The 16,926-nt window shown below is 37.4% G+C and overlaps 1 protein-coding gene across 1 annotated transcript in view; it reads right to left on the reverse strand.

Moving 5' to 3' along the window:
• Positions 1 to 15,305, reverse strand: part of LOC115750296 (protein SIEVE ELEMENT OCCLUSION B-like) — a 37,892-nt gene extending 22,587 nt beyond the window's left edge. Inside the window, exons 1-6 of the mRNA XM_048277645.1 lie at positions 15,123 to 15,305; positions 14,699 to 14,788; positions 14,119 to 14,549; positions 13,954 to 14,048; positions 13,721 to 13,848; positions 13,176 to 13,619 (exon numbers count right to left, since the gene is read on the reverse strand). Coding sequence (XP_048133602.1) covers positions 13,176 to 13,619; positions 13,721 to 13,848; positions 13,954 to 14,048; positions 14,119 to 14,549; positions 14,699 to 14,788; positions 15,123 to 15,305 — 1,371 coding nt within the window. The remainder of the gene's footprint in view (positions 1 to 13,175; positions 13,620 to 13,720; positions 13,849 to 13,953; positions 14,049 to 14,118; positions 14,550 to 14,698; positions 14,789 to 15,122) is intronic.
• Positions 15,306 to 16,926: the final 1,621 nt, after the last annotated feature.

Raw genomic sequence — 16,926 nt, forward strand, 5'->3', positions numbered from 1 at the left:
CTTAGCTTGAAATTTTTGACTAACACCATGGGGTGTGACAAATTTTATAGGGGGCAATTGGACCTGATTTCAAGCTCGATTTGGTTCATTCACAGTCACTTTAGTTATTAAGGCTTTCAATTTAATGTCCATTATTTGAAAGAAGCCTTACTTGAGCCCGAGAATTCGAGATAAGCCCGTTACTTGATTAGGAAAATTCGTCCAAGGCTTGAGTATAGGTGTGCTGAATACTCATGAGGGTTTGGACCTAAACTCAAATTAAAATCAGCTCATTTTACCCATTTAATTATGTAAGGCTTTAGTTAATTATCTATTTAATTAATTAGAGCCCGATTAGGCCCAGGATGCACAAGAGAGCCCACAAGAGCACGGGATTCAATGAAAGTCCATGATCATCATTCGGGGCTGAAAATTGTAATTAAATTGTCAAGTGAAAAATCAATTTTATTTCATTAAAAATCCTTATTCTTTCAAATTAATTCAATTTGATCTTAGAAAAATGCCGAACAAGTTTTAACTTTCAGAAAAGAGTTTTTCCAATCAAATTACATCAATTCTCAAGAACATTCAAGCAATTTTATGATCGAATCGAAATTACTTAAAAGATCAGAATTTTTATGCAACAATACTCAATTTTCAGTTCTTAACAAGAATTAGCAAATAATGTTTAACTTTTCACTTTTAATTGCAACTCGACATGTATTCATCAAGGTATTAAAACACAATCGGCATTCTCTCTCTTGGAGGCCAAATTACATGATGGTGGATATCCTTGTCCTATGATTTTATGATGATTTTTCTATGTTGTGGATAATGATCACCGATTTAGAATTTGTCTAATCTATGGGAATACTTGAATTGGATAATATTTGATCTATCATGGATAAACTTTAATTTGGATATTTATCTCTTGCATATTGAGTTGTTTGAATGGCAATATCTTGCTAGTTGTCGGATGTTATTTGATGTTATGGATGAGATTTATTTGAATCGGATAATTATCCAAAATTTTGAAAATTATCTGAAACCAAATTTTCCAATCCTTAAAGATAATTTTCTCAAACTTTAAATCGAACTTTGGACGAGGAAAGGTGGACCCCACTTGCATATTTTCGGTCACCCCTCTAATTTTCTAAAATTCAATTAAGCTTGTCCATTCTTGCTTTATCTAGTCTTGTTTGTTTGTTTGTTTTCCTTTTTTTTATATAGTTTGCACGTTTATAAACAAACATGCTCATAATATATGCTTCCTTGTTCCTAGACCCTTTGGAAAATAAATTATATTTCACTAGCCATGATCTTATGGAATGAGCTTATAATTTAGTATAGAATTTTTGTGCTCTGCCCTTTGGAAAAGGGATGATGGTATTCTATACATCTATCCGCATACCGGCTTGAATCTTCAAGGGTGTAGTTGATAAAATTTTGCTCTAGCGCAAATCTTTGGGAATGAGTGAATTTATAGAAAAATTCGAAATTAAAAGGTATATTATTGAGCATTTTTGTTTATTTTTGTTCAAGCTTTTGGTTGTTTTATTTTTCCGAGAAAACACAAAAAAATCAAATCATTTTTTCGTTATATCATATGGTCTTTCATATCACATTTTTCCCAAATTAATCATTCGATTCACATCAATCAATCAAAATGGATTTTTCATGAAATTGGTACCGAAATGGCATTAATTTTCCAAATTAATGCAATAAAGTCCTCGAACTCATTTTCTCTGGTTCGCAGAAATAAGATATTCCTCCCGATATCTTATTAAGGTTTCTAATTAACCTTCCATAAATAATTAGTGGCGGCTCCAATTGAATATACTTTGCATGAAATGAACTTAAATTGCTACTCAGTAGGGCTTGGGAGAGTCCGAATTAGGTTAATTAATTTAATTAATCTGATAATCCATTAACCTAAGGTTCTCGAACTTTAGCCCGCGACAAACATGAACTGTATTTGTTAAAGTCCTAGACTCCGATTAAAGCACATATCTAAAAAATGAACTAAAGTAAATGCATCCCTCATTATATGGATGATAAGCATGTGTAAATACCTGACAGCGCACTTCGTTGATAATGGATACCGGGTGAACAAAATGTTCTGTTGGGGGTGTGTATGCGATTTCAATCTGTCGTGGCTGGGTGTCCTGCAACAAATTACTCATGGTTAGATGTGCATAAGTAGAGCATATCTATAGAATGTTTATTCTCCGGTCTCTCTCTAATGACGAAAAACCTTATATCAGCTTAGGGTAAATCGAGGCAAAATACCTCAGGATCCATGTTTTTAAAGTCTATTATATCTGTCAGGAGGGTGTTCTCCGTGCCCATGGACCCAACCCCATCACTAGTTAAAATACTCTCCGGCGACCTTACCGTATTGGAATTCAGAAAAGCATCGACGATCGTTGTAGCTGTATGGAGGACATTCTCGACTAGGACAAAGAGAGATCCGTCGTCGAATTCTTCTTCATCCGGTGCATGTGTTCTCAGTGCTGTGTTCACGAACTTGTCGTCGTCCAAGAGAGCTACCAAGTCTCTTATCACTTTGTGGTCATTTGTCCCAGCCATTCCTGATCGAAGGGAGGCAAAAGAGAAAAGGGAAAGGCAAGAAGGCTAAATGCAGAAGTAGACTGTATTGTTGTGCCAGCGTACATAACCTATTTATAGCACTCCTTCGGAAGAAGACGAGGCATTATGAGTTGGTAAGAAGCGAAACTTTATTATTTCTTTGAACTCTAACATTAGGGTTCCATGTGGAAACTGACTTAATGGTTTAATTATGTATTTGTAAGGACTTAAACTTCAGTGACAACTTAACTTGACCTGGTATAAGCTGACACGTTGGCTTATTGTGGCATAACATAGCCATAGAAAACTTCAATTGACTAACTAGAGTAGGGGTTTTATATCCCAAAAACATTGTCAATTTATGTCTATAAGTAAAACTCATTTCCTTTTAGAGTAATGACAATGACAATAACCATGGATGGTTGATGCCGGAGCATTCCTTTAATGATGTCGATAATGCGAGAAAAGTACACTAGAAGTGCTATAACTTTTGTACGGCGTTCACTTGAGTGCCATAACTTTAAAAACGTTCACTTAAGTGCCATAACTTTCAAAAATCGTTCACTTGAGTGCCATGTTGGTGTGCGCGCTAGAAAAGCTGACATGGCACGCCGGAAATGTGACGTGGCTCGCCGGAAAAGTTGTTGTAGCACTCAAGTGAACGATTTTGCTCCAACATGGCACTCAAGTGAATGATTTTAAAAAGTTATGGTACCTAAATGAACGTTTTGACAGTTATGGCACATAAGTGAACGCCGTACACAAGTTATGGCACTCATTGTGTACTTATCCACCGATAATGCAAAAGAGTTGCCGATCTCCTAAGTTATTGAGGATAAGTACACTATCGGTGCCATAACTTTTGTACGACGTTCATTTGAGTGTCATAATTTTTAAAACGTTCACTTAAGTGCCATAACTTTCAAAAATCATTCATTTAAGTACCATCGCTGATGTAGACATCGGAAAAGTTGACATGGATGCCGGGAAAGCTAACGTGGCGCCGACGAGAGGATTTTTTTTTAATATTTAATATACACGTGGAAATTTTCATTAATTCATCTTTTTTTTTTTTGCAAAATTTATTTTTCTAGTTTGTTTAATTATTGAATTTTTTTTTTTAAAAAGGGCCAAACCCTTGATTTCTTTGTAGTGGCCGGCGAGGGCGGGAGGCCTCGCCCGGATCTAGCGAGGGCTTCTCGACCTCGCCCGTGGCTGCCGAGGCCGCAACGGCTGTCGGCCGGGGCCCTCGTGCCTCGTTGGCCCGGGGCGAGGTGGTTGGCGAGACCCTCGCTAGTGACCTCGCCGGCCACCACCGAGAAACCTAAGGGTTTCTCTTTTTTTTTTGAAATATTAAATAATTAAAATAAAAACATAAAAATGAATAAAAAATAAAAAAAGTTCCAAAAAATATTTAAAAATGTAAAGAAAATCCACGTGGCACCGAGAAATTAATAAAATAATAACAAAAAGTCTACGTCAGGTTTTTTTGGCAAAAATGGCACTCAAGTGAACGATTTTGCTCCGACATGGCACTTAAGTAAACGTTTTGAAAATTATGGCACTCAAATGAACGCCGTATAAAAGTTATAACACTTGTCTTGTACTTATCCCAAGTTACTGATATAACTCCTTGTTGCCGATTTAAAAGCTTGTTGCCGATTCCGAGACTGTCCATTACCAAAAACTTACTCCGAGTTGAATTAATATTCCTATTTTTAGTTGGCAAAGGATTTTACATTATGTGGCTGTTTGTTCTCTTTCGATGTTGGCGTGTCTAGGTAGACACTTATTTTTTACTTTTTCCTTAATTCAAATCTTGCGATATACACGCTTTGAATCTTATTTTTATGAATACTTGGAACTTTAACAGAACAAAAATATTACACATTGATTTGCCTTCGCGAGGGAGAGCGGACAAAGCAAAACAATGACATGTATGTTGAACATACTACAAACTTATGTATTTATAGTTTAGTGCATTTTTCGATCACTTTCGAGTTCCTCTATACCTAATTTCAATTAATGTGTCTAATTTGTGTCGAGAATTATCACCCATTTGTCATCATTCGATCAACTCTCGTGGTCCATGACATTTGCTTTTTGTGCTTATTTTCTTTCCGGTCATGAAACTCAAAGCTTATTATTTTTCTTGTACATACAAGAAGTCCGGCCATTTGGTCTTCATCTTGGTGACACCATTGTGCCTTTGCAAGGCATGACGTCACTGTTTTAGATGCCAAAAAATCATAAATATGATAGAACTAAGTCAATGTTCGAATGCATTGGTAAACTTATGTTGATTGTTGAGTCATTGACTATGATAACGAACAAAGCGAATCTTTCCACAAGGTTAAAGCGTACTTCATTTTTGCCAATCTTACCGGATTGTACGGCGTCTTCTATGGTCTTCTATGGTCTCCAAATTTCTTCTAGTGGAATTTGATCATTTGAAATAGGGCTCCGACCATGGAGACAAACTTATGGAGGAAAACCAATTTTGCAGTATATTCTTAATGGGTCATGCTACATGATTGTACAAAGTTCGTGAATAAATAGGACTAGAAGCATGATTGGTCTTGATCTGTTTGACATCATTGTGCTTTTGCAAGACACGACATCAATGTTTTGGATAACAAAATCATAAAATATGATAGATCTTAGGTCAATGTTTAAATAGGTTGGTAAACTTATGTTAATCAATGAGTCATTTATTATGATTATGAACAAACCGAAACTTTCCATGGGGTTAAGTGTACTTCATTTTTGTCGGTCTTATAAGATTTTACGGCGTATCTATGCACTCCAAATCTCATCCAGTGGAATTTGTGATGCTAGAGCATTCCTTGAAGATGTCGGTAATACAAAAGAGTGACCGATCTCCTAAGTTACCAACTGACCTCCTTGTTACCGATTTATAAGATGTTGCTGATTTCGAGATTATCGATAGAGTACCTATCAATTGGGTGCTGCTCCATATGATTTCCGTTAATGTTTGTTGATCTTTTAAGGTGTTTATTCAACTGCCCAAGGAGATGAACAAATTTGAGTCCAAGTTTTTAAAAGTCTTGAATATGTTGTAGTTCTCGAAGAGTCAAGATTCAAGTCTCTAAGGATCTATTTGACAACGATTGTGATTCTTTGATTCTATTCTCCGAAACAAAAAAGGATGAGAAATATGTTTGGTAACATTAGTGATTCTAATTCTATTCTTGAGAACAGTTTTGAAGCAAAAACAAAAATAAAAAAATTTGATTCTTGAAAACAGAATCATTTTTGAGAATCACAAAAAAGAACGAAGTCTCAGGTTTTAAAAAAATTAAGTCCACATGGACTTCTGAACTTTAAAAAAAAAATTAAAATTATATTTGAAAATTTACTAACAACTAATATTTTTAAATAAATTTTTTAAATTACATTTAACCAAAAAAATTTTAAAATCTTCAAAAAAGGGGCAAAATTGAACAATGCGTTTCTGTTCGAGGACAAAAATTTTGTGCAATTATCAAATGTGTTTCGATTCTTTAAGAAACATATAGGGAATAGAATAATAAAATATGATTCTAATCGGAACTACTTTTTTGCATCGGAATCTTTGCCAAATAGGCCCTTAAGTGTTTAATGTATTTTCTAGTTTCTAGTTTCTAGTACTTTATTACTTCTCTAGTTCCTAAGACTTTAAGTGCTTAGTTTTTTCCTATGAAGAGTCACTATGCTTAGAGGGTTGTTCTATGCGCGTCTATATAAGCATACAAAGATGAATGAAAGAGGCAGACTTGATTGATTCATAGATTATTGCCTTTGGCTTGAGAATAAGGAGTTGTTCTTATTTTGCTCTTATCCGTTAGGTGGATTCTTATGGGTGGCAAATATTCTATCCCCTTAGTTTCTCACGTGTATTACCTCCTACTTCTCAACACTCTCTCTCGGCATCAATTCGATCATTTGAAATAAGGCTCCAACCATGGAGATAAACTTATGGAGGAAAAACAATTTGGCAGCATATTCTTAAAGTGTCATAGTACATGATTTTGCAAAATTAATGGATAAATGGGACTATAAACATGATTAGTTGTAAGCTTTCTGAATTAAATGCATAATTGCAGTTAAAATTGTCAATTTCCAATTTAGATGTGATTGAAAGAGTTGAATGATATATGGGTACACAATATAATAAATGTTTTCAAAAAACAAATGATGTTAGACGACCATAAATGGAACTATATATTTAACATGACGCGGAGGAGATTTTGATCTCAATATCTCAAACGTGGCCCCTATGTGCGGATCTGAATTTGAATTATCTCACCTCCTCGATGCAAAAACAAAACAAAAAAAAAAAATATTTGAGTTTGATCAAATGGCAAGTTTGGGTTGGCAATGAAAATCATGTCGATCCTTGGTCTTTTTATATACTTGGAGTTTCTGAACTCCCAGTCCCTTGATCAATTTGTGACGTCTGTCCAATATTAATTCCTAAATGCATGACAATGCTTTGCCCCCCGTGTACATGCATTGGGACCGCATTGCTATCATTGGTTTTGACATCATTTGTTAGGAGCTCTAAGTAGAAACCGATACTTTCACCTGGAGAGATCGACAAGAAGGAGCTCAAATGCGAGCCTGTTAATATATCTAGTTAGATTCACCAGTGATGTTAACCGGAGAAAAATGGATTAATCAAGGAAGAGAATACACAATCCTATTATATGTTAACAGGGGCAGAATATCTCTCTAACAAAGAAAAAGTTCAAAATATTATTTCTTAATTGTGTATGCGCTACGCACATACGTGGAAACTGATCATATGTGATCAATGACTTTTGCGAGTATGTCGGATGAGTATCACATACTCAGCAAATACAAATGATCAAAACTTGAGCAGTTGATAGCCTAATGGTGCAGACTACCATTCATAAATACAAGATCTTCTAAAATCCATGAGTAGCAAACCGTATAGAGTTACAACCGCCTCTGCAGAATCAAGACTCGAACATTCGATAGTGAGTGTGCGGCCTTCGAAAGGGAGAGCAGACAAAGCAAAACAATCATATGTTTGTTGAACATGCTACAGACTTATGTATTATTACAGATTGGTGTTTCTCAATAGCTAATTAGTTTTATGGAGCTCTATCTATCTTGTCAAAAATCGTCCAGCAAAAAGAATAGCAATTACAGCCCAAGAAGTAATAAGGGGTTGGCCATGAACTTGAAAACCTCAAATATGTCTAATTTGTGTCTACTAGGGTAAAGAATTATCACCCCTTTAATTGGCCAGCTATTATGGTCCATAACATGTACTTTTTTGTGCTGCGCTGCTGATTTTCTTCCTGGTCATTACTCCAAACCTGTTGTTTTTCTAGTATATACGTGAAGTCCAGCCATAGGGTCTTGATCTGGGTGACGTCATTGTGCCTTTGCAAGCCATGACGTCACTGTTAGAAGCCAACATGATAAGTATGATAGATCTAGGTCAATGTTTAAATACGTTGGTAAACTTATGTTACTTGTTGAGTCATTGATTATGATTATGACCAAAGCGAATCCTTTCACGAGGTTAAGTAAGTGCAATTTACAGACCCAAGAAAGCAAAAGGAAAAGTAAGTTTACTTTATTTTTGCCGAATTGCACGGCAAATTTCATCTAGTGGAATTTGATTACTTGAAATAGGGCTCCAACCATGGAGATAAACTCACGGAGGAAAATCAATTTTGTAGTATATTCTTAAAGGGTCATATTACATGATTGTGCAAAATTCGTGAATAAATTAGGACTAGAAACATGATTAGTGGTAAACTTTTTGAATTAATTGCATAATCACAGTTAAATCTTGTCAATTTCAATTTTGAAGTATCTAAAGAGTTCAATCATATATAGGGGGAAAACGACACTTTTGGTTGCCAAAAGTTGCGTACGAATATTACTTTGGTGCCAAAAGTTTCCATTGGATCATTTTAGTGTCAAATTTTTTTAAAAAGGATCACTTAAGTGTCAATTCCGATATTCTTGGCACTTTTTTATTAATATATAATACTGACGTGGCTCGCCGAAGGTCCATGTGGCATTTTTTTAAATTTAAATTTTTTATTTAACATAATTTAAAAAATAAGTTGTTAAATACAAAAAAAGGTAAAAAAATTTTAAAAGGGGGAAGGACGGCGGCGAGGGCTGCATCCCCATCGCCGCCACCCCACCATCACCAACAATGATCGGCAACGGTGAAGCATAGCCAGCGGGGGTCATCGAGCCCCGAGCGGGGGATGGTGACCCCCACCAACCGCGGGTGAGGACACCGAGATCCTCGCCTAGGGTGACGGCCCTCACCTAGATCGGATGAGGGTCGCCGACCCTCGTCCAAGTTTGGCCGAGGGCAACCGCCAACGGCCAACCATTGCTAGTGGCCACCCTCGGCTAGGCCTAGGCGGGAGCGGGCGACCTCACCCAATCTGGATGAGAACGGGGGCCGGCGACCCTCGCCTGATCCGGGTGAGGGCAACAGAGGTTCTCGGCAGGTGGCCATACCCCATCCTCATCGGCCATTGCTGGCGATGGTAGGGCAGATGCTGTGAGGGTTACTGCAAGCCCTCATCGCCTAAGGTATTTTTTTTTTAATTTTCTTTTGCTAATTTTTTTTAGCTTATTTAAATTTATTTTTAATAAAAGTTTTTATTTAAGAAAATTTCTGTTAATTTTTATTTTTTTAAATCTAATTTTATTTTTTAATTTTTTTTATCATATTTTGAAAAAATAACTTTTAATTTTTTAATTTTCCTAAGCCATCCAAATGCCAGAAGGAAAATGTTTTCCGCAAAGCAAATATGTATTAATTCCTAAATGCTTTGACGTCAGTTTACGCTGGCGTATGTGCACAAGGACGCGTTGACGTTTTTGGTCTTCAGTCAAGAATCGCCGCATATGGAATGCATCTGCTGCTCAATTCATATTTATAATGATCAACGCACGATCAGAAATCATGTTTCACGTGGTCTGAAGGGCTGTGTTTTTAAATCAAGATTCTGATTGGGGAGTTACGAATATAAACACCAATCACAATGCGAATTTAACTAACAATACAAGAGGCTGGTATCTATACTTGTAACCCACCAATTGAAATCTCGATTAGTTCCTTTAATCAAGAGTTTAGGTAAAATATTGGGTAAGTACGACTGCCAATTCATAGTCTTGCCGAAGCGTACTTGTTTCATTTAAGATTGTCTTGGTTGTCCGCCGGCCGTGTCACTTTTCTAACCTAAATTGGTTGAATAGATTACATTAGAAAACCATGAAAATATTTTAGAATACATTGACCAAATTAGAATGTTTATGGCTAACTCAGTGTCATATAACAATTTGAGGACTTTTTGGACAATTCTCCTAGACATTTGTAGTAATTGTAGTTCTGAACTTAGTAAACTGAAATCCGACTAGTCAAAATATATTATTTTCACTATCTATGTAGAAATTAAAATCTCTTTATCTAATTGTTGCGTCCAAACTTATTTTTGATTAATTTAATAAAGAAGGATTTGTTAGTAATTGTAGTCAAGAGAACTTCTAACTGAGAATCATTCTAGACTAGATGTAAGAACAAGATTTGCAGGAAAGCTTTTTTTAAACATAACGTAGTTAAAAGTTCATAAGCCATGAAATTGACTGAATGGATAAGGAATAAAAGGGTGCGTATAGCATAATTAGTTCTATCTATAATGTTGGGGATGCACCTAAGCTTCTATACTCCATCTAATTATAAAATATCCCCATGCATTCTTGTTGATGGAGAGAATGAATCACACCCCCAAAACTGAAATATGTGAAGGATGAAATTAGAGAGCTCACATTTTCTTTTGTGACTCAAATAGGAAATTCTCAATAAAAATGTGGGGATAAAATCAGACATTATCACAAACTAACGAGAAGATAAGTGCTGACTCAATATTCAATACACGTAAACTTAAGAAAGGACTTCGATCTAGTATAGTTCGACACTCTCTTGGAAGATACTATATAGAGCACACAGCTCTCACACCCTAATAATCCTCTCTTACATGATAAATCATTGCACGAGCCGACGGAACATATAGGCCGAGTGCAAGTGATCCGTGTTGGGAAAACCTCTTAATATATTTTGCAGTTGACAAAATTATCCATGATTTACATGGATCATGATCAGTACATGAGTTGTTTGGGTTTTAGGTGATATCCACGTTAAACAAGCCTTTGATATTATCAATGAAAAGATTCCGTGTGAAGTTCATATAAACCTGGAGTTATCACGATGTTAGAATCTATATCACTATCGTATTTAAAATGTCTTGAGAAACAGTTGAATATAGCCAGTTTGGTAGATGCACGATCAACTTGAGTATTGATAGATGCCCGATCAATTTTAATATTAGCATAATGCTATCCTCGTAAGAAAACTGGAAAGTCGGATTTAATTGGTGATTGTGGATATAAGCGGAGCATTTACACTACTTGCAACGACAACCTCGTAAAGATATTCAAGATTATTATTTTGAGCTACTTTATCTCATCCCTGGATTAAGATTTTGATTGACCAAACTTATATACATGAAAATATTCAATCATGCAATATATCTCGTTTGCTTGACAATCATCCCAAAGACAATGTGCTTGCCATAGATGAAGCACTCAATTTTATGAAAACCAAGATTTGATTGTATAGGCGACCAAATCTACGGAAATTCTTATTTATCGACCTCAAGGAATACCTTAATCTTCTAAACAATTGTCCAATGGCTAGTTTGAAAATTGCTCCTCTTGAAGATTATCCAACGAGAAGCTTGGAGGCTGAGGAGTTCATAAGAAGACCAAGGCGCCAAAGAAATATGAGATTTTGAGTATATAATTCCAAATTTCAACAAAGTTTCACCTATGGCAAAAAAAAAAAAAAAAGAGAAGAAGTTTCACATACTTTCAATTGTTTTCAAAGAGCTTTCATATTATAAGCTTTGAGAAGTGTTGATAGAGATAGTTTGTGCTTAACTGTGAGATAGTGGGATCTATCAACTTGAGTAAATGCCGCCCCAACTTCGAGAAGAAGTGCTCGAGTAGAAAGAGCATCTACTACCGCAATTTCTCATTGATTGCCAGTGGAATCTTGCCAATAGATTGTCATCGTGGGAGAATGGACATATACATATGTCAAACTGAAGCATTATAAACTCCTTGTGCATTGTCTTCTATCTTCTTGCTCATATTCATTTACTATTTGATAGAAGCACTAAATTGCACTACTTGATGTAATCAGAACATAATTATAACAATACTCTGTTTTACCCCGTCAAGCTTATATCTAACTTGACATCTTTATATTTCTCAATATTTGGTCAAGTTGTTTGGAAAATCACTTGCTCGCCCCCCTCTAGGTGATATTGTTAGACTATATCAATCCGTTGGATCACGTGGGTTTAGGGTATCGCCACATGACCCATCTGGGGGATCAGGTCCCCGAAGCCTAATGCACTGGTCGAACCCAATTTGGGACCAGAGTAGCTAGAGTTCTTCTAATTTTGTTTTGCGGTTGCCGTTGGGAAATTACACGAAAAGCTCTTCATGTAACTAATGAACCTTCTTAAGATCAGAAAAACTTTTATTCGTAGCACAGAGTCTTCATGCACAGTACATCAAGTTGTGCATACAACCCTGTTACATTATTCTTCATTGCACACACTATCTGCACGCACGGTACATCGAGCTGTGGACAGCACAAGCACAACCCTGTTACATACTCCAACCACACATAATGGAAAGCACTATCAAACTGGAAAGGAAAGAAACGACGAGAAAACGTGACTGAGCTAAGCAGTCCGTGTTTATTCTGGAGAGCCAAACGAAGGCGTTGGGCTTGGCAGCGTTATTGGCTGGTCAATGCGCCCCGTGGCAGCACTTGAAGGTGACGACCGTCTCCATCTTCCGAGTGCAATTGGCGATGGGACACTTGATGCACTCCGGTATGTCACCGGCCATGTCCGGGATAGAGAATTGGTAGCATTGCGGCATAACTATGACCGCCTTGTAGTACGCTTGGAAGTGGGTCTCGAAATTGTCTCTGTTGGTATCCTTCTTGATCCACAACCTGTACTCCGACAGCACTTTCCAGAGATCTGTGAGAGTAGTGTTGACGATCACGCTCGACCCCCTCACGACAATGGCGAACCCACTTTGCTTCTTGTAGCTGGTGTAGAGCTCGAGCAGCTCCAGCGTCAGGGGATCGGGCATCTCCTTCTTCGCCTGCATCTTCCAGGCTATGCAGCTTTCGAGGCGAGATAGGAATTGCTTTCTCTTGGTGTTGATGTTCAAGAATTTGATGTTGTAGGCGGCAAGTTTACTGTTCAGGATGTCGTCAATCTGTTCGACAATCTTGGAGTCTTCAGCTGAGCCGCACAAGAATATAAGCGGCTTCATTTCCCACTGGCCAACAATCAAGACACGGGACATGTTAAAAGAACAAGAACACAAATCGACAAAGTCAGGAGATTCTTAATCTATGTTGCGTATGATTCTTGTTTGAAATTCGGTAACATGTGACACTACATGTATCAAAATTTTGCGATAATCGAAACCACGCTGCATTTGTAACTTACGCTTAGATCGGTGTCCACCACAAGCTTGAGCCAGTTGTTCCTGTGCTTTTCCCAGAGTGCCCAGCCCCTCTGCGACGTGGGCGGAAAGGCTTCCGATTGCCAAAGACGTATCATTGCCATTGCCTCCATGTTCACCAGTTTCCCCTCTGGGTTCAACACGACAAGCTTCGTCTGCTGCTTAAATTGCCAATGCTTCCTGATGAACTTTGCTGCTGCCTTGCTTACGATGGAGTTGCACGAGTACCAGGTCATCTGAGATCTCTTCTTCAGGAACTGCTCTCTGTCTTTTTCGTCCACGATAGGAACCCACAGAATTTCGTAATTACTTGATTTGAAGGCGCTTGCTTTGTAGATGGCGGTAAGCATTGCAAAATCGTCGTTTGACAAGTTCAATTCTGAGATAAGCAGCATCACGTTCTTGCTCTGCAGCTCCTCCACCTTTACCTATAACAAGCAGCGATCAAGCGTAGTTAATTACTCGTAAGTTGATGATTTGATATACTATAATCAAAGTCGACGAAGATTATTGGAACTGAGAAGCTAACCGTTGTCTTCTTAATGCAATGATAAACTGTCGGCGAATCCTTCTCAGTGCAGAACATTTCAGCCACGAGCTTCAGAATACCAGCAGGAGATCTGTAAAGTTCCTTGATTCTCTTATACTGAAGTTTCTCTGCATAATGTGAATCACTTTAAATTTAAGTACTTTTGTTCATCAAATGGATCGGAATCTGGAGAAGATGGACAACTTTTTGTTTGAGAACGAAAATAATCTCACCGTTCTCTCGCTCGTATATTTTGACATATTCCATAAAGACTTCGTATCTCTTCGTGACGCGGTTGAAGAAGGGCGACAGATCTAGCTCTAGGAACCTGAAGTAATCAAAAAATAGGTTGAGCATTGAAGTGAAACATTTAAAGGCAAAGGCAAGGCATAACATACTCATTGCCCGTGCTGATCATGCCGCTGAACTGAACTGAGCAGCCAAGCACGATTACGATGATGAACTTAAAATATCCTGATATGCTGATCGATGCCGCGAACTCTCTGAAACCTTTGGAGTCGTTCTCAACAATGTACCGGGTGAACTTCAGAGTGTCCCTAATCAGATAGTTAAATACCATAAAAGCCTCGGCCCGCTGCTGCGTGTTCAAGGACTTACCAATCACAAGCGACCCTTTCAATATACCCGTTAACCTGAAAAGGACATCCGATTCTTCGATTTGGGCGAGATGCCATTTCTCGGCATAGTGCACCGTTAAAGCTAACAGTGTCAGCACAGCCTTAGCATCCCATGAAAAGGCCGATAACTGGCCGAGAAGCGACTCCATTGTTTGGCGCACATCGTTGGTGTGCTGGGCCTTGCAAGTAATCTGCCGGCGCGTAAATAGTTTTTGACATTTAATGTGGGAAGTAAAAAGATCGAGAAGATTGCCATAGGAAAAGACCAAGAATCTAATACTTAAGACTGTTTGCTTCTTCTTCTTTTGAGAGAGGAATGCCTCTGTTAATGTCAAATTACCTGACAACACAATTCGTTGATTGTGGATGACAAAGAAGCAGAAATTCCCTTGGAAGTCAAGGTTGAGCTTTTGCTCTGAACCTGGTTACCCTGAAAGTTCATTTCACTTGTGAGTCCCAACCATGAAAAAGTAGCGAACATAAAAGCATGCAAAATTTATATATCTTTGGCTGGCCAAGAGTGAAATTGCCATGAATTTCATGTTTTTGTGAGTAACATGTAGTAGAGACGTGACAAGTTATTCACGAGCATCAATATATATACAAGTTTTTAACTCATAATTCAGGGGCTTAAGCGTAGAGGTTTAGCTATAAAAAAAGGCAAAAAAAAAGAGAGAGCTTATGAAACACCTTGCAAGTCCCACGAACTAGTTAGGTTCCTAGGACTACAACATGTCGTTCACCATGCTTGTCCACTAATTTACCTTTGGCTGAGTGTTCTCAGCAACGGCCGTGGCTGCGTCGAGGATTTCCTCGATGACAGACAAGTAATACTTGACATCAACTAGTTCCATGCTGGATGGTGGCTGGCTCGGGACATCATTTGTGTACTTGTCGTCGTCAAGGAGGGCCAATAAGGTGGTCATGAAGCTATTGTTTCCAGCCATTTTCGGACGCGGGGAAAAGGAAAGAAGAACGAGTGAAGCAGAGAAAGTTTAGGGTTTCTGGAGAGAGAGTGAAGTGAAGAAGGAAAGGCTTGTGTGGCGCAAAACTGCAGGTCCCTGGTGACCTATTTATAACATTCCGAGGCCACAACACGACAACTTATGAGCCGGTAAGAACGAATGATTAATACGAGTCAAGACGCATCTGCACAACAAATTAAACACTTCCCAGGCCACGACGCAACAACTTATGAGCCGATAACAACGATTGATTAATAAAGCATAAAAAAATATTAAAATATTATGTTGCTTGTTGGCCGGCCGGCGTCCATGCTAGCGCCCGTCGGCTAAAATTTGCCGGATGGGCTGAATTGGCACAATTATAAAGGGTTTAAGACTGAACCAACAAAAAAAAAAAGTTTAAGACTGAATTTACATAATTGCAATAGGTTTATGACTTTTTGATAATTTTCCCTTCGAGAGAGAGAGAGCACGCAATTCAAACTATGACATGTTTGTTGGGCATATATGCAAGTTTATGTAGTTTAAATTAGTGTATTTTCTGATGAAATTTCGAGTTTCTCGGTGTCTAATTTCGCAAACGTTGTACTTCTCTTATGTCGTCCATTAGTGCAAAGCTTGCTAATTTTTCTATTGTATACGAGAAGTCCAGCCAATTGGTCTTGATCGGTTTGCCCTTGCAAAGCATGACAAATAGTGAAAAAATTAAAAAAGAAGAAGGAGAAAAACTGTCACTCAACGAATCCAAAAACGAGTAAGAGAATCTTATCTTTTATTAATGCATTCATATGACAGTCACCTGCTAATATGACAGATCTAGGTCAATGTGTTAATTACGTTTGTAAACGTATGTTTATTGTTAAGTCGTTAAAAATGATTATAAATAAACGGACATAGGATTTTTTTCACAATGTTAAGGCTCCGTTTACTTCATGAAAAATAAATAATTTAAAAGATATTTTTCAAAAAATGATTGACAGCTTCTATCGCTTACAAATATTAATTAACGAAAATTATTTTCATCTTCAATGAGAATGGTTAGCTATAAATTATTTTCGGTGACCATGGAGGAAAACTTATGAAGGAAAAAAAATCCACCTATGGAGTTATAATTTATCAAATGATTTATCCACATTTTCAGCATTAATTTTTCGAGTTAGAATATTTAAGATATGCAATGTTCTATGAGTCATTGCAAATCAGTGACTTCAAGTAGTAACCTTTTAAGACGGATGGTAATGTGCATTTTAGGAACTAGTTAAGCAAATCGTGTAAGGCGTGGATACTAGTTTGTCGGGGATAGTAACAAAAAAAGTCACGAGCCTATTGGACATATGTCAATTCAGCCTTAAATAATTCAATTTGGTCAATTTAGTTCTAAGTCCTTTGACAATTAGTCAATATGATCATCCAGGCAAATTTTGACTGGAAACTGTTGACATGGACGAGATTGTGATACGTGGTACGGTCGGCGTTAACATGGATAATTTTTGCAATTTTCTTAAAAAATTTCTAAACTCACTGTGGCTGACGATTCAGAAAAAATTATAAGAAAATTGCAAATATCGTCCATGTTATTTTTAATCAAATGCTATCTATGTTG

The sequence above is a fragment of the Rhodamnia argentea genome, chromosome 1 (assembly GCF_020921035.1).
Source record: "Rhodamnia argentea isolate NSW1041297 chromosome 1, ASM2092103v1, whole genome shotgun sequence".
Lineage (NCBI taxonomy): Eukaryota > Viridiplantae > Streptophyta > Magnoliopsida > Myrtales > Myrtaceae > Rhodamnia > Rhodamnia argentea.